Source organism: Mastigoproctus giganteus, chromosome 1 (assembly GCF_048544385.1).
Source record: "Mastigoproctus giganteus isolate SK-2022 chromosome 1, ASM4854438v1, whole genome shotgun sequence".
Classification (NCBI taxonomy): domain Eukaryota; kingdom Metazoa; phylum Arthropoda; class Arachnida; order Uropygi; family Thelyphonidae; genus Mastigoproctus; species Mastigoproctus giganteus.
The window spans coordinates 791,504-814,124 of NC_143575.1; the positions used below are offsets into that span (position 1 = coordinate 791,504).

The window sequence follows — 22,621 nt, forward strand, 5'->3', positions numbered from 1 at the left end:
CCCATGATCCTTTGCGCGATCTCCTTTCCGCACTCTGTTTTACTTTATGAAATGGAAATGACGTCACTTCCGCGTTGCAAAATCGTGATTAATTGATCATACTGCCGTCCAAAATTTAGTAGTTGCCGCCAAGAATGTTTAAAATTCAAAAAAAATGTTTTTTCTCTTATTGTTCTCTTCACTACTTTTTTCTAAATAGCTACTGACTCTACAAATCTCATATATGCTCTACCATGGAATATTGTTCCGACATCGGGGGTGGTGCCCCGATAATCTCAGGCTTCTAGACTCCGTTCAAAAGGGGGCAGTTAACTTAATTATAGACCCATCTCTTACAAAATTTCTCCACCGTCTGTCTTATAGGCATTCTAGTTCTTCTAGATGCATTTTCTTAGAGATTATGGCATGAGCATTGTTCTTCTTAATTGTCTTCTGTGATTCGCCCTCTCTTTTCCAACCTAATCCCAACACGTGCCGTCACCGATCAGTATTCTTTTACTGTCCAACGTGAAAACTCACAGAATCGATTTTTCTTCTTCCTCTTTTATTCGTTCAACTTCCCTTTTCTGGAATAATATTCCTTCGCACGAATTTCCTGATAATTACAATCTACAGAAATTTAGGTGTAATGTTAATAAGTATCTTCTTTCAAGTTCTCATCCTCCAAATCATGCAAAGTGCTGCTGCTTACTATAGGTTCTGAAACCTTTTCTGTTTTGGGTTAAAAAAATCGTCGTGTGATTGACGGTATTCAAACTCAGGTCTTTTCCACCATTGTAGGGAGGACGGTGATTATACACTGGTGGGCAAAATCTAAGGTCCAACACTATTTCTAAAGGTTACAACTACAAAATATTTACTTCAGGCACTCTTTATTGATGAGACTGAGAGTAGATTCAGTCTCAGCAGCGATTCTGGACGTCAGCTAATCTGGTGAGAGGTTGGCACATAGTGTCACCTGAAATGGATCGATATGGCGGTCGAGGTGTTCTCGTCTGGGGAGGCGTTATCTTGAATGGACGTACACAACTCCAGATACTGGAAGGCGGTACTGTAACCGGTGCACCCTACTGTACTGAGGTAATCCTTCCTCATGTGCGTCTGTTCCGAGGTGCCAATGGCCCCGGGTTCGTGTTTATGGATAATAACGCCACACCCCATCGCACTGCAGCTGTTGATATACTTTTGTAAATTGTTGACATTGTTCATGTGGATTGGTCTGCCCGTTTCCTTCGATCGAAATCCCATCGAACACATATGGGACGCTCTGGGGTGACGCCTAGCGGCACGTCCACATCTACCAGAAAATGTTCATCATCTGGAGATGGCGCTGACAGAGGAATACGATGTTACCGCAAGAACTTATCAACAACTTTGTTCTAAGTATGGAAGGCGGTGGAAAGCCTGCATCGACATTAGGGGTGGCCATATCTCCTACTCAGGACCACCTCTTCCCGTGGTTCCATCTTTGGCACTGATGCATCTGTATCATGGCAGGCAGTGCTATGTTGCCATTTTTGAATAAAGTCCCTATTTACCGTTTTTTTTCCCATTGTTGTATCGGTGTTGTTTCCTTCATCATTTCTGTACCTCAAGAGGTTCCTTTGGTATCCAATGGAACCACTCAACCTATTGACTTGAAATTTTGCATGGGTTTCTACATCATGTGGGCCAACATAATGCCATATTCATCGTTGTTAACAAAAATTTGTTAATAACGATTCAAAAATTCTGAGAAATGGGGGTAAAATGTGGGGGGAATATAAAATGTCGACAACCTATAGCTTATTATACACTGTTGGAAAGAGCTCAACTAGTAAGTTTAAAATATAAGTTTAAAATATTTTTTAAATTAAAAATGGCGGCGCCAGACAGGAAAATTTGAGTAATTTTCGTGTTCCCCCCATCTAATTCCGTTGCTAATGGAGCTAAAAGTTTAAAAATCACATTGGCTATGCGTTATTCGATGCTTATCAAGGGAAACTATTCCAATTAAAATGTATCATTTACTTTTTGTGTTAAAATTAAAAAAACAAATTTTTATTGCACTTCGATTCTTTGTACTAAGTAACTCTCCTTTTGGTGACAAATAGTTGCTAAATAATTCTGTAAAGGTCATTTATAAATTTTGCGATGAGAAGTACTTATTAACAATTTTCAAACCTAGAGTTGTCCCGGCAAGGAGGTATTCAGAGAGCCAGTGTTGAGGCGGCGGTGGTGGTGGGGAGGCGCCTGCGCGGATTCTTGCACGGCCCTCACCTGCAAGTCGCTTCTCTCCCAAGATTTTAATCGCTTCTCCAGGAAGAAGTCGGAGTCGCTTCTCCCACCGGAGTCGAAGTCTTTCATAACAACTGGAAAGACTCAAATAGAAAACGTTTTCGTTAGTTCCTCAGTTCCAGGCCAAGCCAGGGTACTGAAAACTTTTTCATTTACCATAAAGCAACCCCAGGGGCTCACATCTGGTAAGAATGGGCTTGGCACACCCAGGGTGCTCAGCTGGATATCATCATTCTTCTCTTTCTCGTTGATTTCCTTCTCTCTCTCTCTCTCTCTCTCTCTCTCTCTCTCTCTCTCTCTCTCTCTCTCTCTCTCTCTCACACACACACACACACACACACACACACACACACACACACACACAGGATAACTCAGAAATTTTTTTTGGCTGGTGCAGCATAAGCCTCAGGCTTACTTACACAATAATAATAATAATAATAATAATAATAATAATAATAATAATAATAATAATAATAATAATAATAAAGTTGTCTATTTGAGATACTACACTAACGACCATTCGTGACTACGAACCCTTCATCCTGAGTGCCCGGCACTAAATATTTGACCGATTTTTTTTTATATACTTGAATAATAAATTTATGCTTAATAAACTGTGTTAATATACTAAATTTGTTGTTCTTATTCCAAAAACATTACTACTAAAGTAACAATATCAGGGGGAAAAATTTTTACTTTTAATTTTCAATTTTTCCTGATAGCAAAGAATGAGAACGGCACCTATTTTTTTTACAAAAAAAGCACTGCTTAAGCTAATGATTGAGTAGTCGAGATATTGTAATATTTTGCTTAAATTTTTTTGCAGTAGTTATATTAATACTGATAATAATGGAAAGAAAAAAATTTTTTTTTTTTTTTTTAGACAAGAGTTTTAAGAAGATCGAGGCATACTGGTGTTTGGTTATGCGCGTATTGCAGGTCACGTGCTATTATCTTAACATATTTTTGAAACATTGCGATCTCTAATTCGTCTGTGAATCTTATGAACGTAACTTAAATTTAATAACATTAGTTACGATTGAAAAATTAAATGAAAAGGAAAGTTTTAGAAAGAAATAATTTGCGTGTCATGTTTTTTTTCCCGATAATTTCTTGAAACGTAACTTGCGTATCTCAATACTCTTGCTCTTGACACATCTTGCTTTGCTATTATACGGTTGACTTTTTAGAAAATAATCAACATCGAGTTTCGAAGGAATTTTGATGAGTGGCTCTCTTGGATTTGGAAAGTTGCATTTTCGTGGTTCCTTAGTCCATTAGGTTCCCCAAGGATTGGTGTCATCGAAAGAAACGTTCGTGAATTTACTTTTTTTTTTTTTTTTTTTTTGCTTTAAACAATTAATGTATATTTTATAAACAATTGCACCAAATAGGAACATTGAAGTTTTGGTAGAATCATTTGTTAAACTACACATAAATTTGTGTAGTTTAACCTTTCTTGGACCATTAATATATATGTTAAAAATGATGAAATTATGGTTCTGTTCTGAAGAGTTACATACTAAATCCTAATGATAGTAGTGCATTATTAGGAAAGCTCAATGTATGGCCCATTATGTATAAGTTTATACACCAGGAAGTTTATACAACAGTGAATTTTGTGTGGAAATTATTTTGTTTTCAATATTTTTTAGAAGTACACAATTATAGGAAAGAGTGATTTTTTAATATGGATTTCTGCATATAAAAAAATCATTAAATTCTAATGGAAAATGCATTTGACATGAAGTCAGAGATAATTTGCCATGAAGCAAAAATCACAAATTAACGCAGGATGCAGTGAATATTTCCTGAAATTATTATTATTATCCATATGGTGCAATCAGGCCTGAGGCCTATGCTGCACCAGCCAAAAAAAAAAAGAAAAATCTGAATTACCCAGAGAGAGAAGTAGAAGGGAATCACCAAGAAAGCCGACTGGGCTAGCTGAGTGGGTAAAGTACCTGCCCGGCAACCCAAAGGTCGCGGGTTCGATTCCCGCCTCGGGCTTGGATCAAAGTACTGCAAAAACCTTGGGAGGTGCAATATGGCCACAGAAGCCAATGCGCCAACAACTACCAAATCAATCAATCAAATCACCAAGAAAGAGAAGAATGATGATATCCAGCTCAAGACCCTGGATGTGCCAAGCCCATACTCACCAGATGTGAGCCCCTGCTATAAGCAGAATGAATAGATATATTCCTTTTAAGAGAATTGTGTATTATATTCTTTTGATTTTATTAGTTCTTTTAAAATATTCAGGCAACATTTTCATATACAAAGAGAATACCTGTTTTAATTCTTTATTAAAATGCAGTGTTAAAGCAATATCAATACACCATTCAAGTAAACAGATGGAACATTAGAAAAGAGGGCTGAAGTCCAGATTATGGGTACACTTTGTCACTGTGTTGCAGGCATGTACAAATTTGTGATGGAGGCAAGCAAAAGAAGTGTGGTTTTTTAATAGAATTTCATTTTTGGCTAGTGAAAAAAGGTTACGTTAGTTTACACAAGTAATTCAGGACGGATTTAAGCAAAAGAAGCCACTTCCTTCGGAGGTATACCCATAATATGGAGTATAACCGAAAAGAGAATTGGTTTAGTTGTACTACATTTTGGGATCATTGTGAAGAAATTTATTTTCCAGTGATCTCAGTAGAATGCTGTTAGATGAGAATGATAATTTAAAAGCTCTCTCTCTCTCTCAAACAGATGGAACATTAGCATTAGCAAAGGCACATGATGCAAGAAAGCAGCTTATATAGCATCAGCCAAAAAAAAAAAAAAAAAAAAAAAAATCCTTATTTCACCCATCCACTCACTCCAAATGTTTGTCAAGTTCTGCCTTGAATCTATTTAAGCTATCAACTTCTACAACGACAGATGGAAGTTTGTTCCAGCAATCAACCACCCACTGGCTAAAGGCAAACTTCCACACATCTATCCTACAACCGTCTTTCATCAATTTGAATTTATGCCCTCTCAGGCGATTATTCTGAGCAAGAGGAAGAATCCCATCCGCATTGAACATTTGAAAAGATGGCTGAACTCCAGATTATGGGTATATCTTGTCACCGTGTTGTGCGCATGTCGAAATTCAGGACGGATTCAAGCAAAAGAAGTGTTGTGGTGGCAGTTTTGCCACTGACACCAGGCCCAAATTCCTTTCATTATTGAAAGATAAACTTTGTGAATGTTTTTTTTCCTTTGTGGCCGAGTTATTTGGTCTGAACAATGCATTCATGTTTTTTCACCCCATGGAATGGTGAAACAAACCACACAACACATCTAGTTTACAGATGTGAATTGATGCTTTAGTCCATTTTGTAAATAACCTAAAGAAACCAAAATATGGAAACTCTTTAATTCACTTAAATAATCCAGCATTCAGCTGAGTAGAGTATTCTGTTGAATTACTCCTAGCATTGTTATGCATAACATGAAAGAAGAATTTTCTCTGTTATAGCAAATTCCATATAGTTATCTGTTATAGATGAAATAAAAATGCCGCCTGATTGTCCTGACTACAAAATTTAATTTTTTTAATCTCTCATTTTACAAACTAAAAGTGTACAATCTTGTTATTGCAGCTTAAAAATTAGGCGAGTTGACTGTATTAAGAAATATGTCAGCTATTAAATTAACAGATTAGCTACATTAATGTCAGTTACAAAAATTTTGAAAATAAGGTTAGTGTAACATTAGTATAACTTTTAACTTCCTCGATTTATGATAGAGACATTTTTTGACTCATTCTTCTACTTGCCATTTTAACATATGTTTTCTTAATCTTTTCACAAAAAACTACTTAGGCCTTTGTTTTAAATTTGTGCATAAAAGTTCATTGTTCATCTCTACTTAATTGTCCATCGTGTGCGCTAGTCTGTATTGCACAAAGTGTGGAATGCACAAAACAAAAGATTAATATATTGTAATTTTAAACAATATTAATTTTATTTTGTGCATGGTGTAAAGCCAAATTTGATTTAACATGACCTTTAGTAAATTCAAAAGAAATCTAGTGTGTGGAATTTAAGAAAACGTATATCAAGATTTTCCATGCACTGTACTTTGTACACTGTACATTGATATATATTTTGTTTCTAATGCAAACATATGAGATAGTAGTAGTAGTAGTAGTAGTAGCGGCACATGATGCAAGAAAGCAAGTGTAGGAGCTTATGCAGCATCAGCCAAAAAAAAAAAAAAAAAATCATCACACCATTCCCTCCAAATGCCTGTCCAGTTCCTCCTTAAATTTATTTAACCTATCAACTTCCACAACGACAGATGGAAGTTTGTTCCAGCAATTAACCACCCGCTGGCTAAAGGCAAATTTCCGCACATCTATTCTACATCTGTCCTTTCTTAATTTGAACTTATGTCCCCGTAGGTTCATAATCTGAACAAGTGGAAGGATCCCATCAGAATTCAGCGTGCTCAACCCATTCAAGGCCTTATAGACCTCAATCAGATCACCGCGCAGGTGCCTAGTCTCCAGCCACTGCAATTTGCAGAACTTAAGCCTCTCTTGGTAAGAGAATCCCTTCATTCCCCTCACCAATCGTGTTGCTCTTCTCTGTACACGCTCAAGCAAATCTACATCCTTCCTAAAATGAGGCCTCCAGACCTGTACGCAGTACTCAAGGCGTGGCCTGACCATTGCCTTATACAGAGGGACAATCACCTCCTTTTCCCTGCTAGCAAAATTCCTATATATCATTGACAAAACCCCATGACCTGCCCTAGCAGCCTGTCTGCATTGCTCAGAAAACTTCATATCTGACTGCACAATTACTCCCAGGTCTTTTTCATTTTCTACCACCTTAAGTGTAGTACCACACAGTTGGTACGTTTCTCTGGGGTTACTTCTACCCATATGCAGTACTTTGCATTTGTCAAGGTTGAACTTCAGTTGCCACTTCTTAGCCCATCTGCCCAAATTATCTAGATCCTGTTGCAGTAGCACACTGCCATTACTGTCATTAACAACCCTGCCAACCTTTGTGTCATCTGCAAACTTCGACATTAAGCCTGATATACCTTCATCAATATCATTGATAAATACACAAAACAACAGTGGACCCAACACCGAACCCTGTGGGACTCCACTAATAATATTAGTCCACGAAGAGCAGCACCCATTGATTACCACCCTCTGTCTTCTCCCACTTAACCATCCTTTTATCCATTGTAGCAACTTACCCTTAATACCATTCTGCTCCAATTTGTACAGTAGTCTTCCATGCGCAACAGTGTCAAAAGCTTTCCTGAAATCCAAGTATATGATATCAAAATTATTTTTCGCATCCAGTTCCTTTGTGACCACATCATAATAACCAATCAAATTTGTCAGACAAGACTTTCCCTTAACAAACCCATGCTGTGTTTGAATTATTGCTGCAGTCTTGTCTAGATGATCCTGCAATGCATCTTTAACCAGTGACTCCATTATTTTACCCGGAACAGAAGTTAAACTAACTGGTCTGTAATTACTCGTGTCACCCTTCGATCCACCTTTGTGAATTGGGGACACATTTGCACATCTCCAGTCCGTGGGAACCTCCCCTGAGTCCAAGGATGCTCTCATAATTATGGCTAAGGGTTTGCTTAGTTGCTTTGCCGCCTCCTTTAAAATAACTGGATAGATCCCATCCACCCCAGGTGCCTTTCTTATGTTTAACTTCAACAATTTCTCCTCCACTTTGCTCTCAGTTATTACAAAATCATTAAGCACACTGCTACAATTTGATAACCTTCTTCCATTTTCAAACTGTAATAATTCCTCACGTGTGAATGTAGATGCAAAATACTCATTCAGTTTGTTTGCTATCTGAGCAGGATCATCAACAGTCGAACCATCGATGTCAAGTGGACCAATCATATTCATCCCCTTCCTTTTAGAGTTTATATAAGTAAAGAAATCCTTGCTGTTTTTCTTAGCATCCTTTGCCAAAGATTTCTCGTAATCCGCCTTCGCCTGCCGAACCTCCTTTGTGACCTGATTACAGACTAGCTTATATCTGCCACAGGCTTCTGCGTCACCTGATAATTTATATGCATCCCATGCATTTTTCTTCTCTGTCACGAGTCTCATTAGTTCATTATATAAGAAGGATATAAGAGGAGATAAGAAGGATATGCACTGCATACAAAGAAATGTAAAAATAATGTAGTGTTTCAAAAAGAAGATAAATGTGCCATATGTGCCGAATGCTTATTCTCATTTTTTATCATAGAACTTGATCTTCTGAGCTCTGTTAATCAAAGTTGTAATGTTCAGAAATATATTTCCCAATAGTGAATTAGCAGAAATGGATGTGGCGGATCCATTGTTAGTGAAATTGTACAGAGGAAGCAGAAATGGTTTAGAAACATGCTATTTTCGATTGCTACTAATGACAGTAAAGTAATTAAAGTGATTCTCTCAGGGTAACTCAGAAATTTTTTTTGGCTGGTGCAGCATAAGCCTCAGGCTTCCTTGCACCATATGACTAATAATAATAATAATAAATAATAATTCCAAACTATATCTCATTGTGGTGCATTTTCAAAAAAAAAAAGAAAGAAAATAATTGCAAAATTGAAAGCAACATGTTCTCAATGCCCGTGTTGGAAGGTGCCTTTTTGGTGTTGGGCATCTTCTCACCAGTCTGAAAGCACACTTTACAAAATTGCCAGTTACTTAGTCTGTGCTTCTGGCCTATTTTTTAACTATATATCCTATATATGGAAACATAGCCTATATTTCATGTGTAAAATTTTCCAGTATTTGCTATAATTTTCAAGTAAAATTTTCCAGTATTTGCTATAATTTTGTTCCTAATTGGTGCAATAAAATTTTTACTTAATCCATTAGCTGGTTTGTTTGGTATATTTTATACACTAAAAGCAATAAAACTTTTATATAAATGTATATTAGAATTACATCAATGTGAATTTTATTATTCCTTCAGTATGGTATTCACTTTTGATTCCATTTGTTATATTTTTTGGTAACAACAATACATAATTTAATAAATACTAACTAATTACATATAAATAGCTTGCATTTTGGGCTGTGTGGCTCCTTCTGAGGTAAATGCATATGAAAGTAATATTTAAAAATGAAATTACTAACGATACCTACCTTTTGGAGTCGGTAATATAATGAACTGAAATTGAGTGCAGACAAAGAAGTTAGAATCTTGGAAAGATTCTAACTTTGCAGAGTTCATTATATAGATTAGCTTCTGTGAAATGAACAGAAGCATTAAGTCAGGTGATGAAACTTGATTATGGGGGTCACTGGTATTACTGCTGTGCAGGAAGTTCTGTGTTGAGATTGCTGATCTTGTTCTGGGAAGGCTTGTATATCTTGGATTAGGGCTATCTGGGTGGGGTGGGTTGAGGGAAATTGTAATCATAGTTATATTTTGTTAATAGTACTGCTCTAGTTCTTTTGCATGTAGAAAGATTTGATGAAATTACTTCATTTTTGATGGTGGTATATGCTAAAATTTTCAAAAGCTTTAGGGTTTCTGCTGTTGATACTGATACTATATTGCTCATAAGAAAGGTCTGATTTTCTTAAATGACATCGATGAAAGGATAGAGAGTATGATACCAAAATTTGCAGTTATCAAGATTGGGAGAGTGGTTCATGATCTATACCTCCCCGAAAAATTTGGATAGGCTTCAAGGATGATCAGAAAAGTGGGAGATTTGTTTAAATGCAGCAAAATACAAAGTGAAGAAAATTTTGCAAAATGGGGAATAGCAACTCCAAAATCGCTTATACACAGTGGCAGTTCGTGACTTTGATGTTTAGGGGTACTGTATCTTAAAGTTACATTAAATTGCCTTGGTTATAAGATATGTAGACATACACAGTAATAATAATAAGCAAGTTAAAAATACTACAAAACATTAATTAGACATTTACCATTAATAGACTTGAACTTTTATTTAAAAACAAAATCTATTCTTCGGTTTTTATTTGTTGAAAATAGATTAATAACTTTTTCATTCAAGTTTGGTGCACTATTGACCAAGCTTTGCTTGAGCATTTTTTGCAAGTTTTGCTTGAGCATTTAGCCTTTCCTGATTCATAGTGCTCTTTAAAAATGTTTTTATTCTTTTTAATGTCGAATGGCAGCGTTTGTGATGGTCAAAAGAACTTTTATGAGTTTTGTAAGTTCACCAAGAACTTCAGCTAGATTATTTTCTGAGATAAATTTCAGCAATTCAGTTAATTTGCAATAATTGTGTAGATCATGTCTGCTATAGAAAACTTGTAATTCCGTAAGAAATTTTTCTCTTTCAATCATGGGATATGCTTTAGTAGTCTCCTGTACCTCTTCCATGGGCATTTTTATACGAAAAATAACAAAGTTCTCCTATTAAACAATTTAGTAGGAATTAATTGCTTTGTAAAAGAATATCTCTCACTTATATAGTCGCATACTTCCTTTGCTTCAATCATGAGGGTTTTTAAAGGATTTTCACAGTACATTGAATTCCTCATTTTTAGAATGGCATTCTTAAAGTTTCCTATATATTCATGTATTTTAACTGTCTCAATTTCTCGAGATTGTTTTTGATTATAAATCACTTTCACATGAGGCATTATCTGATGGAAAAGTTCTAACCAGAACTCAAATTTTTCATTACTCAAGATGTGCAAAATTCCAGTTGCTTCTAAAATTGTCTTATCTGCATTTGCTGTCACTTGTAGTTCCTCCATGCACTTTTTTTTTAAGGATAAGAATTCAAAATTTTCATAAATACTGTTCACGATGTGTATATTGAAGTTCCATCTTGTAGGGGAAGTTTGGGCAACATGGCTGTCCATATGCTTTCTGAGTACAGAGATGTGGTGATCTCGAGAAAAATGTTGGTATCGACATGAGGTTCGAAAAGAATATTCTTGAATCTCGGGTACTACTTGTTGAATTTCTCATTGTCAGATTCAGTTGGTGTGCATAGCAGTGAATAAAATGTGCATTTTTGTACACTTTTATTTTAGCCTGAACTCCCCCTTTCTTACCTTTTCATCACACTTGCACAATCAAACGTCTGAGCAACCAGTTTTTGAGTACAGTATTTCCTTCGAGGATTATGTCTAACTGATATAGAATGCACATCGATATTCCATTTGATTTTCCAGAGTGAAAAACCCCAAAAACACTCAGTCTCCATTCAGTTCATGTCTCAGAACAATTACCATTTGTACATGTTCTGAAACATCTGTTGTGTCATCAGCCATGACAGCTACAAATGAAGCTTCTTGAATTTCTCTTTTTATTTCATCCCGGCATATTTGCAGCAAACAGTCAAGAATATCATTCTGAACAGTTTTTGAAATGCCTTTAAATGCTGCATTACTTCCTAAATGGTTCTTTAAATTGGAATCTAATGTACAGGCAAAATTTATTAATCCTCTGAATACTCCTGGATTTTTAGGATCATCTTTTTCGTCATGTCCACGTAAAGGAATTTCAAACTGTCCACAAAATTTAATGCACTTTTATTTTAGATAATACCTCATAATTCTTGGTAACTTTTCTGTTATGTTTGCAGATTGAAAATCTGTAGGCCTCACTAAGCTGTTCTTTAATATTTACGCTTCCTAAAAGCGATAGTGAAATCACATTATCAATATGTCTCTTCGAACTCTCATGTTTTAGAGTTTTTTCTTTCATTCTGTTTATGTTTGTAAAGCCACTTTTTGTCCACGTTAAGTCACCTCCAAACTGTAAACATGGAAAACAAAGCAATGCATTTTTAACTTACAACCACAAAGCCAACTTTTGCTTTGGTACCATTCAGTTTTAAAACTGTGAATATATTTCTTGTTATTACTTATTCCCCGCTCAGAAATTTGAATCTTTAGTGTGGGTGGCCTTCTTCTCTAATCGCATTTTTTTCTTGGAGAGGTAATTGTGAAAAACTAAGTTGCTGAAGTTTATTCACTGTCACGTGATTTACTTCATGGGGAAGCATGGAGGCCATGATTGAATCAAATTTCAGAAAATCGTGTGTTGTAGAAATAATGTTTTATTTACACATCACTTCATAATATAACTTCAACTTATCAAGTTTAAGCTCAATTCTCAATTAAGCTGTAATCACATAATTACAATGTTGAGTATTGACTTAACACTGATATTATTTAGTTACTTAATGGGAATTCGGGTGAATAACAAAAAGACACCGACATTGTGGCCACACACCCATCATGGTCAATGATAAAATCTGCACTGCATGCTTTACAGTGACTTTGATTCGTTTCACCTATAAAAAATGTATATTGGCAAGTTGCCAATGACAACCAACTACCAGACATTTACTCGAATACAAAATGTGTCACTGACTGGCACACACCAAGGGCCTACGATTAATTAAACTTCAAAGTTGGAAACGATTTCGTGTTTTTATTCGTTTATTATTGAAATGATTACTGGAAATAGAGGATGCAAATACTATATGCGGGTCCTGTTAATAAAAATATTCATTGCGTTGCATTGTTCTTCACAAAATTTCATATAACTCCGTTCACTGTATATCTAGATTTAAATAGCTGGGGGTGCTGCAGTGCCTATGGACGAGCCGCCCCTGCTTATACACTCAGAGGGTCTGAATTAAAAAGTTTTGGATATGGACAAACATGAAGTTCTCTATGCAGTGTAATCAGTTGGTAAGGAGTTCATAGTTTCCTATTGATGGTGTATTGAATATTTGCTTGGAGCAATAGGGAGGTTAATGAAATCTTATACAGCTATAAGATTTCATTAAATGCTGTCCAAGTATTGAGACCAAACCTATAAAAAAGGCATTGAAGGGATCCAAAGATAAGAAACTCACTTGGTGGGATTGGCAAAAGGTTGCCCTTGTGAGAAAAAACTTTGAATGTGTGAACTACAGAGCTTGGTAACCAGGTACTTTAAAAGGGACCTATTTGAGGTCTGTAAGGCAATTGTAAAATCAATGAAGGCAGAATTTTCACTGTCAAAATGGTTCCATAACTAGGAACCATATATGCATATTATAGAAGTTTAGACTGGATTGTAGAAAGTTTTCTTTCAAGCAGCGAGGAGTTAATTACTGGTTAAGTATTGCTAATTATTTCTCTGTGGCTGAGGTTAGGTTTGAAGCTGATAGATCAGGAAATTCAAAGATGACCTGGATAGTTACTTATGTGAAGAGGGAAATGCATAGGTAGTTGATTTCTTTTCTTTTATTTATTATTATTATTATTTATCTATTTATTTATTTATTGTTGTTATTTATTTATTTATTTATTGTTATTATTATTATATTATTTATTTATTGTTATTATTATTATATTATTTATTTATTGTTATTATTATTATATTATTTATTTATTGTTATTATTATTAATATATTATTTATTTATTTATTGTTATTTTATTTATTTTTTGGTTGGCATTAGCAAAAATCCTTCAGCTTACTTGCACCGTATGGATAATACTAATGATAGTGTAAATTTTATCAATTCAATTGACAGTCCACAGGTTTCAGATTTGAATTCTTTTGTGGAAACTGCAGAATGAAATTTGAAATATGAAAAATTATTTCAACTCAATCTTGGCATTTTAAGAATTTAAAATTGAAAATTCACATCTTCTCTTATTAAACTTTAGAAATGCCCTTGAAAATCAAGCCTAAACAGCAGGCCCTCTTATAAACATAGCTGATTTAATATTTCTGAAGAGGACAGTTTGCAACATCTTCCTGGAAACAGCGATAATCAGTTGATGTCTGATCCAGAGACAGGAAGATTTTTGGTATGCTGTATAGTAAACAATCCTTTGGATATACATATAAAATACATATGTCATTGGTAAAATTTAATTTCAAAGTCTGGATTAATTTCAAAGTCAGAAAAAAAAGCATGATCTACTTTATCATGCTTTTTTTTCTGAAGAACATTTGAAACTTCTTTCTAGAAGTTGAAAGGTTGGCTAAAATCCAGTAGCTATGTGTTAATATTGGTAAAAATAAAAATACTGAAAATTGAGCAAATCCTTTAAATTTAAAAGAATTTAAAGAAACAGTAAGAAGTAAGTTGGAAGTTTATTCCAACAATCAGTTTAATTGAAGGAAAATTTGTATACATCTATTCTGTAACCATTAACCATCCTTTTTTAATTTAAACTTGTGTTTTTTTTTTTTTTTTTTTTTTTTGTGTGTGTAAGAAGAAAGACAGATACCATCATCATTTAGTTGATTAATTACTCAACTCTTTTAAAGTGTTAGACACCTCAATTAGTTCACCAAGCAGATGTCTAGTTTCCAGACTGCCATTTAAAAAAATTTGTCTTTCTTGGTAGAATGCCCATATGAGCTCCTGCCTGATCTCATTGTGCATCTTTACAGAAGATCTGTGCTCATTTTAAAATTAGGTATTTCCAAATATGTATGCTTTATTCCAGATGTTGCCTCATTATTTTTATTATTCCATTGCTTCATACAGGTTAGGTATGACAGAATACAGTACCTTGGATTTAAACCTCATTTGCCATTTTCACTCCATCTAAATATTTTATTTAGGTCCAGCTAAAGTAGCATAGCATAATAGAAGCATAGCATAAACAGTAAAAACAGTAAGAAGTTAAACATTTAGTTGATAATTACTCAACTCTTTTAAAGTGTTAGACACCTCAATTAGTTCACCAAGCAGATGTCTAGTTTCCAGGCAACCATTTAAAAAAAATTTGTCTTTCTTGGTAAGAATGCCCATATGAGCTCCTGCCAGATCTCATTGTGCATCTTTACAGAAGATCTGTGCTCCTTTTAAAATTAGGTATTTCCAAATATGTATGCTCTATTCAAGATGTTGCCTCATTATTTTTATTATCCCATTGCTTCATATAGTGGGATATTAAAAATAACTACCATTTCTTTTTAAGTATTTCATTTGGCTTGAGGTGAACTACGTAAAAAAAAAATTTACTTAAAAAGAAGTGATGAAATGAGTTACTTAAAAAGCTCTTGCTATTTTTGATATCACATTAGACACACAGCCGACCGGGCTAGCCGGGTGGGTAAAGTGCCTGCCTGGCAACCCAAAGGTTGCGGGTTCGAATCCCGCCTCGGGCTTGGATCACAGTACTGCAAAAACCTTGGGAGGTGCATTATGGCCACAGAAGCCGATGCGCCAACAACTAACTAACTAAAAAAAAAAAAATTAGAGACACAGTAACTAGTAGCCATTAGGCTATAATTACTGGGAGAAATGTCCTATCAGCTTGTCTGCACTGCTCGAGAACTTCATTGCTTGAGACCATGTTGAACTGTACAGTTAGCCCTATGTCTTTTCCATTATGGCATGTTATTCTGAAACTTACAGAATACAGTACCTTGCATTTAAACCTCATTTGCTATTTTCACTCCATCTAAATATTTTATTTAGGTCCAGCTAAAGTAGCATAGCATAAACAGTAAGAAGTTAAATAGCATAATAGAAGCATAGCATAAACAGTAAGAAGTTAAACAGCAAACCTTGTGTTAGAGATCATCCTTAAGGATGATCATTAACATTAATCCATGAAGAGCTGTGACCATTTATAATTACTCAGTCTCCTGTCTCTTAACCATCCCTTTTTTTTTTGTTATTATTAAATTACTTTATTTCTAGTAAATTAGACACATGTAAACACAGGTCAATTGCTTCTTTATGCCATAACATGGGGGGGGGGTTATAATACGAATTTTTTCTCCTTTACATTGAATTGCCAAATAACAAGCAAGTTAAAAAAAAGAAAACCTTATGTAATACCTCTGTTTTTGCAGAATACACAGTCATTATCCTTGCAATCAAAAATAATGGGTCGTCTGATTAAAGTATAATTTTTTTTTTTTTTCCTCTGGTACCACCAGGGGTCTCTCCAACTCCACAAATCTGATTAAAGTATACTTAGTTGTCGACCCATATAGCAATAGCAGTATTATAGTAATTCATAGCTTGCATATTAACAGAGCCGGACCAAGGTATTTCCATGCCCCAGGCAGAAAGATTTTTCGGCTCCCTTTTCTATTTCTTGCGTCTTTGTTCTTCTGTTTTTGGCACCATGGGCAAGTGCTCTACTAGCTCATGCCTTAATCAGGCACTGCATGCCAGCACTAATGAACAGATCTTCTGATTTTTTTTTTTTTTTTTAATCTGAAACGTTTGCACTGCATAGTGCAGTGTATGTATGTTTTGGACCTTTCTCCTGAGAATTATCAGACATCGATAATAAGGCAGTAATGGCTGCCACTAAATTTAGTTTCCATCTGTTAATGATTGAAGTTGGATAATTAAATGAGTCTGAGAATCAGTTTTTGGTAACTTTTCTTTGTAATCGTCATTTTAAAATACAGTATTCTATCCCCAGTAGTTGAAGAATACTGAATGCTGGCAGAAGACCAAGTTATCAAAGCATAAGAAAGAATAGAGGTTATATATAAGTTTAGGTGTTTTACACTGATATCCCTATACCTAATATAACATAAATCTAATTTCAAATTAAAATAACTAACATTTGTTAAAAATTTACAGTGCTCCTTGAATATTAATTTTGAGTCCAAACTGAGAACCTGAAATTTAACATTAGCAACTGGAATTAAGCAGCGCTATCTTCGCATGAAGATTTATTTGTGTTATACACTAATGCTAGGAGTATAGTAAATAAATCTGATGAGTTTAAAGTATTGATTAAGTCATCAAATGCTGACATCATGGGTATAACAGAAACGTGATGTCACTCTGATAATGAGAATACAGAATTAGAATATCGAGATTATGTGTACATAAAGGACAGACATGACAGTACGACAGGAGGGGGTAATGCTTTTGGTTAAGAAGCATATAGACTGAAACAATACAAACAGTAGAAACAGGTTGGCAGTGTAATATTGAGTCAGTCCGGTGTGACCTAAACACTGGTAAAACCAAAAAAAGGGGGGGGGGATTTTAATTTCCAGATATCAATTGGAACTTATGGGTTTCCAGCATTTCTCTATCTGTTGTATGATTCCTTTTAACACCAACATGTTAGAGAGGCAATAATGGAAAGCAGTGTTCACGATCTGGTTATCAGCAATATTCATCATCAGTTTAAGGAAACTTTAGGTGGCAATGATCGTTGCCTGTTGATGTGGGATTTATTCAAAGGAATAAGGATGGTAAAGGAAGAGAATTTTGTTTTCTCAAAGATGATTATATTAGAGTTCAGACATTTCTTAAACTCTTTTCACTGGGACCAGCTGATGTTGTTAAAGAGTGTAAATTCCAAATGGAAGTGTTTAGATGTAATCTTAGAGGCCACTAAGGCTTTATACTGATTAAAAGAAATTTTCAGGATTTAGACACGAATGTCAGCTGAACTTATGAGCTTAGTAACAGAAAAAAAAAAAATAATAATAAATAAGTACAAACTATTGTGTAACCAAGTTACTCAGGGTTTACACAGGCTAAGACAGATTACAAAAAGTCCTTGGCTAAGAGTGTAAAATAAAGCAGCAAGGAATTCTCTGCTTCTCTTAACACTAGAAGGAAAAGGGTGAATCACATTATTCACTGGATATGAATAGTATAACTGTTCATGATCCTTTACATGGTAAACTGAATAAATATTTTGCGTCAACGTTTCACACATGAAGAAATTTTTAGAAATGAGGTTAGCAGAAGTCTTAAATACTGATTTTGAGTGAAATGATTTTATAACAGGTGATTATAAGGGACTCGGCTGAAAGTGAACAACACTTGGGGTTACTGGAATATATCCAATTATATTAAGAGACGCTGCCAAAGAGTAGCTAAACCTTTGCTCATAATAACTAGAGCATCTTTAGATTTGGAAAAAGTATCTATAGATTGGATATATACAAATATATCCCCTATTCATAAGGGTGGATTGGGTTACTTCCCTTGCTTTTCTTTGCATTGAGGTTAAACTGTGTGACAAGTGACAAATTAAACTGAGTGAGGAACTAGCTACAAAGAATAATTTTGATATCATCTACTTAGATTTCAGTGATGCCTTATTTGATACTCTACCACATGTACAATTGCTGTAAATTGGAGTATTGTGGCATTAGGTGAATTTACTATTATGAATAAAGGGGTGAGTATCTGGTAGGAGACAAAGGGTGATTATAAATAGTCACTGCTCATGGACCAGTGTGATGAATAGAGATTCACAGGGTTTGGTGTTGCCCCCTTACTGTTTTTAATGTTTATTAATGACATTAATGTAGGTAGGTATTTCAAGTTTGATGTCCAGTTTTGTCAATGTTAAAAATATGGTTACAGTGTTTAATGATAGTAATCAGGGTATGTTACTTCAAGAGGATCTAGATGGGCTATAAAATTTTTTTATTTTTATAATTAAAACTAAAAAGGTCTCTCACAGATGCCACATGAGTGTATTTGTTCCCTGTAGAATACAAATTATGGAGGGTTATGGAAATTTATTGATTGCATATTGAACGCAGACACTGATTACTGTAATAAGGAAAGTGGATGAACAATGTTGAATATAAAAGAAATGTGCTGAGGAGTGTGTGTGAACACAGCTATAAGAGAAGACACCAATTTGTTGTAATGAGCAGCCTTTCTTCTTTGGAGTTAAATGTGAAATGAACAAGTGTCTCCTGCTCTGGAAATGATTTATATTAAGTAAACAAACTGCACCATAAATGATTCCTAGAATTTTGTCTATTGTTCAGTTCCCAAAACTCAAATACAAGAGGAAGGAAGGTTGTACCTAGGTTTATTTCTTCTTGAAACCTTAAAAAAAAAAGAGGTGATATAAGTGGGAAAGGATTATTTGTAAATCCTTAATGCATGGTATTTTAAAGGATTTACAAATAAGGCAAAAGAAAAGATCATTAAAAGCAGGAGTGTTATAGTGGGAGTTTACTCTGTGTGTGTGTGTGTGTGTGTGTGTGTGTGTGTGTGTGTGTGTGTGTGTGTGTGTGTGTGTGTGTGTGTGTGTGTGTGTGTGTGTGTGTGTGTGTGTGTTTTGGGTAGGAAATGTGGCCTCTTTGCCTAGCCACAGTATTCCAACTGCAGTCTTACAATTGTCTTATATATTGAAATTATAACCTAACCTACCTTCATAAGCAGTTGGATAAACTGTCAATAGGAGAGGGCACCATGGCACCTCTTCTTGGCACTACATGGAGAATGTCTGCTTGTATTGTAATTCCCAAATCTCTCCCTTTCTCTACTAGTTTAAATTTGAACCTCTCCATGTGTTGAAGTTATTTTTGGTTGTTCTTAAGTGTAAAACCTTGCATAGATGTCGATCTGACCCCTCATAAAGCTTATTCAAAATTTCCCAAACGAATGCCGCTTGACCCCATTTGTTAGCTACTCTTCTGATCTCCATAACATCTGCAAATATTAACATCATGCCATGTGTCCCTTTGTCAATTTGAGAAAACCACAAACAGAAGTAGACCCAGCTCTAGATCTTTGGGTGCTCCTCTACTTATTAACCTAGCCCATTTTGAAGGAGAAATGGGTTAAATTATGTAAATCGTAAATCAGTAAAACATAGTTTAACTGACAAAAAAAAAAAAAAAAAAAAAAAAAAAGGTCAAAATTTAATTTTCTTTTAATAAAAACAAAAACTGAGTCTAGATGTTATGTGAGCACTTGTGCACCTTGTATACAGTGTAATTGACTGAAGGTTAAATGGCTTCATCCTATATGGTGAATTACGCATTAATTGTCATTGTCTACCTGCTGTTTACAAATGCAATGTCCTCTTCAGATCACATTAGAAGTAATTTATTTTTTTTATTTTTTTTTTAGGTTTCAAATGCTTAATTCAAGGAATAGTAGTGATATTTCTGAATCAGCAGATTATGTTAGCTTTAGGAGTATTGTCCCTCAGAGAAAAGTAAGTAAGAAGGTATTTTAGATATTTATTTTCCTTTCTCTGCGTATGGGGTTCATGTTGTTTCTAGTTTCCTCTATATTTTCTACGTAAGTAATCCATTTGTTCCATGCAAAACGTATTAGAATTAGTAATATGAAATCACACATTTTAGATTGCACTAGATTGAATTTTCTTATCAGTGAAAAATAATGTTAAAACATTAAAAAACAAAAATGAATGTATTGAAGCTATTTTAATGCAGAAAAAAGTGTACAGACCTTTATGAGTACATTTTCATGTACATATAATGATATAAGCAAGCATTTTTTTATCTTGGGCTTATTTTATACTTTATCATAGCAGAGCCATTCTGAGGGTGAGGCAAACGAGGTTCTTGCCTCATTAAAACTGAAAGGGACACCAAAAGAAAGATTAAATAATTGCCAACATTACCGTGATTAACAGTAGGGTGCAATTTTTCATCCTTGCCTCAGGTACTAAAATGGTTTGGCATAGCCCTGTATCATAGTGGTTATAATAAATGGTTTAGCTGATAATAATAAGAATTTTCCTCATTCTTGTTTACTTTTTCAAAAATGTACTTATTTATAAAAAAATAGATTTATAAGTAGATTATTGGAAAAGTAAACAAACATGAGAAAAATTCATATTGTTATCAGTTAAACTATTTATTATGATCACTGGCTGTTGTTCTCATGAAAGTAGTTTATGTTTAAACAATGAAATTAACTAAATAATTAGTTTATGTTTAAACAATGATTGACTTATCAAAAGAAATGAAAATGTAGCCTGTAAAATCAAGCAAATTATAATAATAGAGAAATTATTTACGACTTACAAATGTTAAAGAATGATTATTCTTCATCATCATCTTGTTGATCACTCATTATTAGCTCGGTACTCGTTGGTTTGTTGCACAAGGAGTCATCTTATTCAGAAATGCTTCAAGAGGCGTTTATTTCCAAGATAATCTTCTCTTTTATTTATAAATTTCAATAGCATGTGTAAGGACTTTGTAACAAAATGCACAAATTGCAACTAACACGATTTGCGTGGTGTAACAATTTTTACTGAGCTTAAAAAAAAAAAAAAAAGAATGAAGAGAAGATTCTGAAAATTTATTTATATTTTTTATACAATTGAAGATTTCAGTGAAAGGGAAACACATTTCACCATAATAATGTAAAAAACCACACAATTCCAGCTATCGGTATTTTTACAAATGCAATAACATAGAGTTTACTACCCGTTTATAATTGCTTGCAGTAACAGAAAAGCCCAATAAACCGGAAAGTGCAAATTGTTTTATGGTCGTGACTTCCAGAAATGTGCTTTAGAAAAATATCACAAAGCCGTTCAAAATTGGTTCTTAAAAAAAAAAAAAAAAATTACCCTGCAAGAGAGAGAGAGAGAGAGAGAGAGAGAGAGAGAGAGAGAGAGAGAGAGAGAGAGAGAGTAGAAAGGAATCACCAAGAAAGAGAAGAATGATGATATCCAGCTACGATGAAAGTGTAGTGCGTTTAATGATTTGAATTGGTAACTAATACAATTTACACTATAAAAACAACCTTTTAGGGAGTTATATAGCCAAAATTTGAACTTCCGAGGTCGTGGAATGAATTACCAAAAAAACAATGTGTTATTGGGTTCACATTATGATATTTTCGCGATACAATGGTAACAGATTAACATCATAAAGCGCAGTACACTGTATTGTATACCTACGAGCGTGGTTTAAAATGTGGTATTTATGAATGTTTAACATTCATTTTTTGCAATTAATGTTCATATTTTTGATTTTGTTGATACTTGAGAGAGAAAAAAAAAAAACTAGTAAACCCGTGAACTCGTAAAGCAAGAACTGCCTTTATAAGACTTTGAAAACAGTTCATAATGCTCAATTGTTCTTCGAAACTAATCTCATTTGGATGATACTTATAAAGCATAAACAATAAGTGAAGTCATTTGAGAACTGCAACTACTTTCATGCTGGTGAAATTTTCTTTACAAAATGTAGCTGAAAACAACAGCCAGTGATCATAATAAATAGTTTGACTGATAACAATAAGAATTTTCCTCATTCTTGTTTACTGTTTCAAAAATGTACTTATTTATAAAAAAATAAATTTATAAGTAGATTATTAGGAAAAAAGCCCCGGGCTTTTTTGCACCTTATAGCTGATAATAAGAAGAAGAACCAATTTTGAACGGTTTTGTGATATTTTTCTAAAGCACATATCTGGAAGTCACGAACATAAAACAATTTGCACTTTCTGGTTTATTGGGCTTTTCTGTTACAGCAAGCAGTTATAAATGGGTAGTAAACTCGATGTTATTGCATTTGTGAAAATACCGATAGCTGGAATTGTGTGGTTTTTTACATTATTATGGTGAAATGTGTTTCCCTTTCACTGAAATCTTCAATTGTATAAAAAATATAA

At 34.4% G+C, this 22,621-nt stretch overlaps 1 protein-coding gene across 1 annotated transcript in view; it reads left to right on the top strand.

Moving 5' to 3' along the window:
• Window positions 1–3,349: 3,349 nt before the first annotated feature.
• Window positions 3,350–22,621, top strand: part of LOC150090480 (maspardin-like) — a 100,738-nt gene continuing 81,466 nt past the window's right edge. The window contains exons 1-2 of the mRNA XM_090378410.1: window positions 3,350–3,590; window positions 20,093–20,180. Of these exons, the coding sequence (XP_090234536.1) occupies window positions 20,100–20,180 (81 nt within the window). The 5' untranslated portion in view covers window positions 3,350–3,590; window positions 20,093–20,099. The remainder of the gene's footprint in view (window positions 3,591–20,092; window positions 20,181–22,621) is intronic.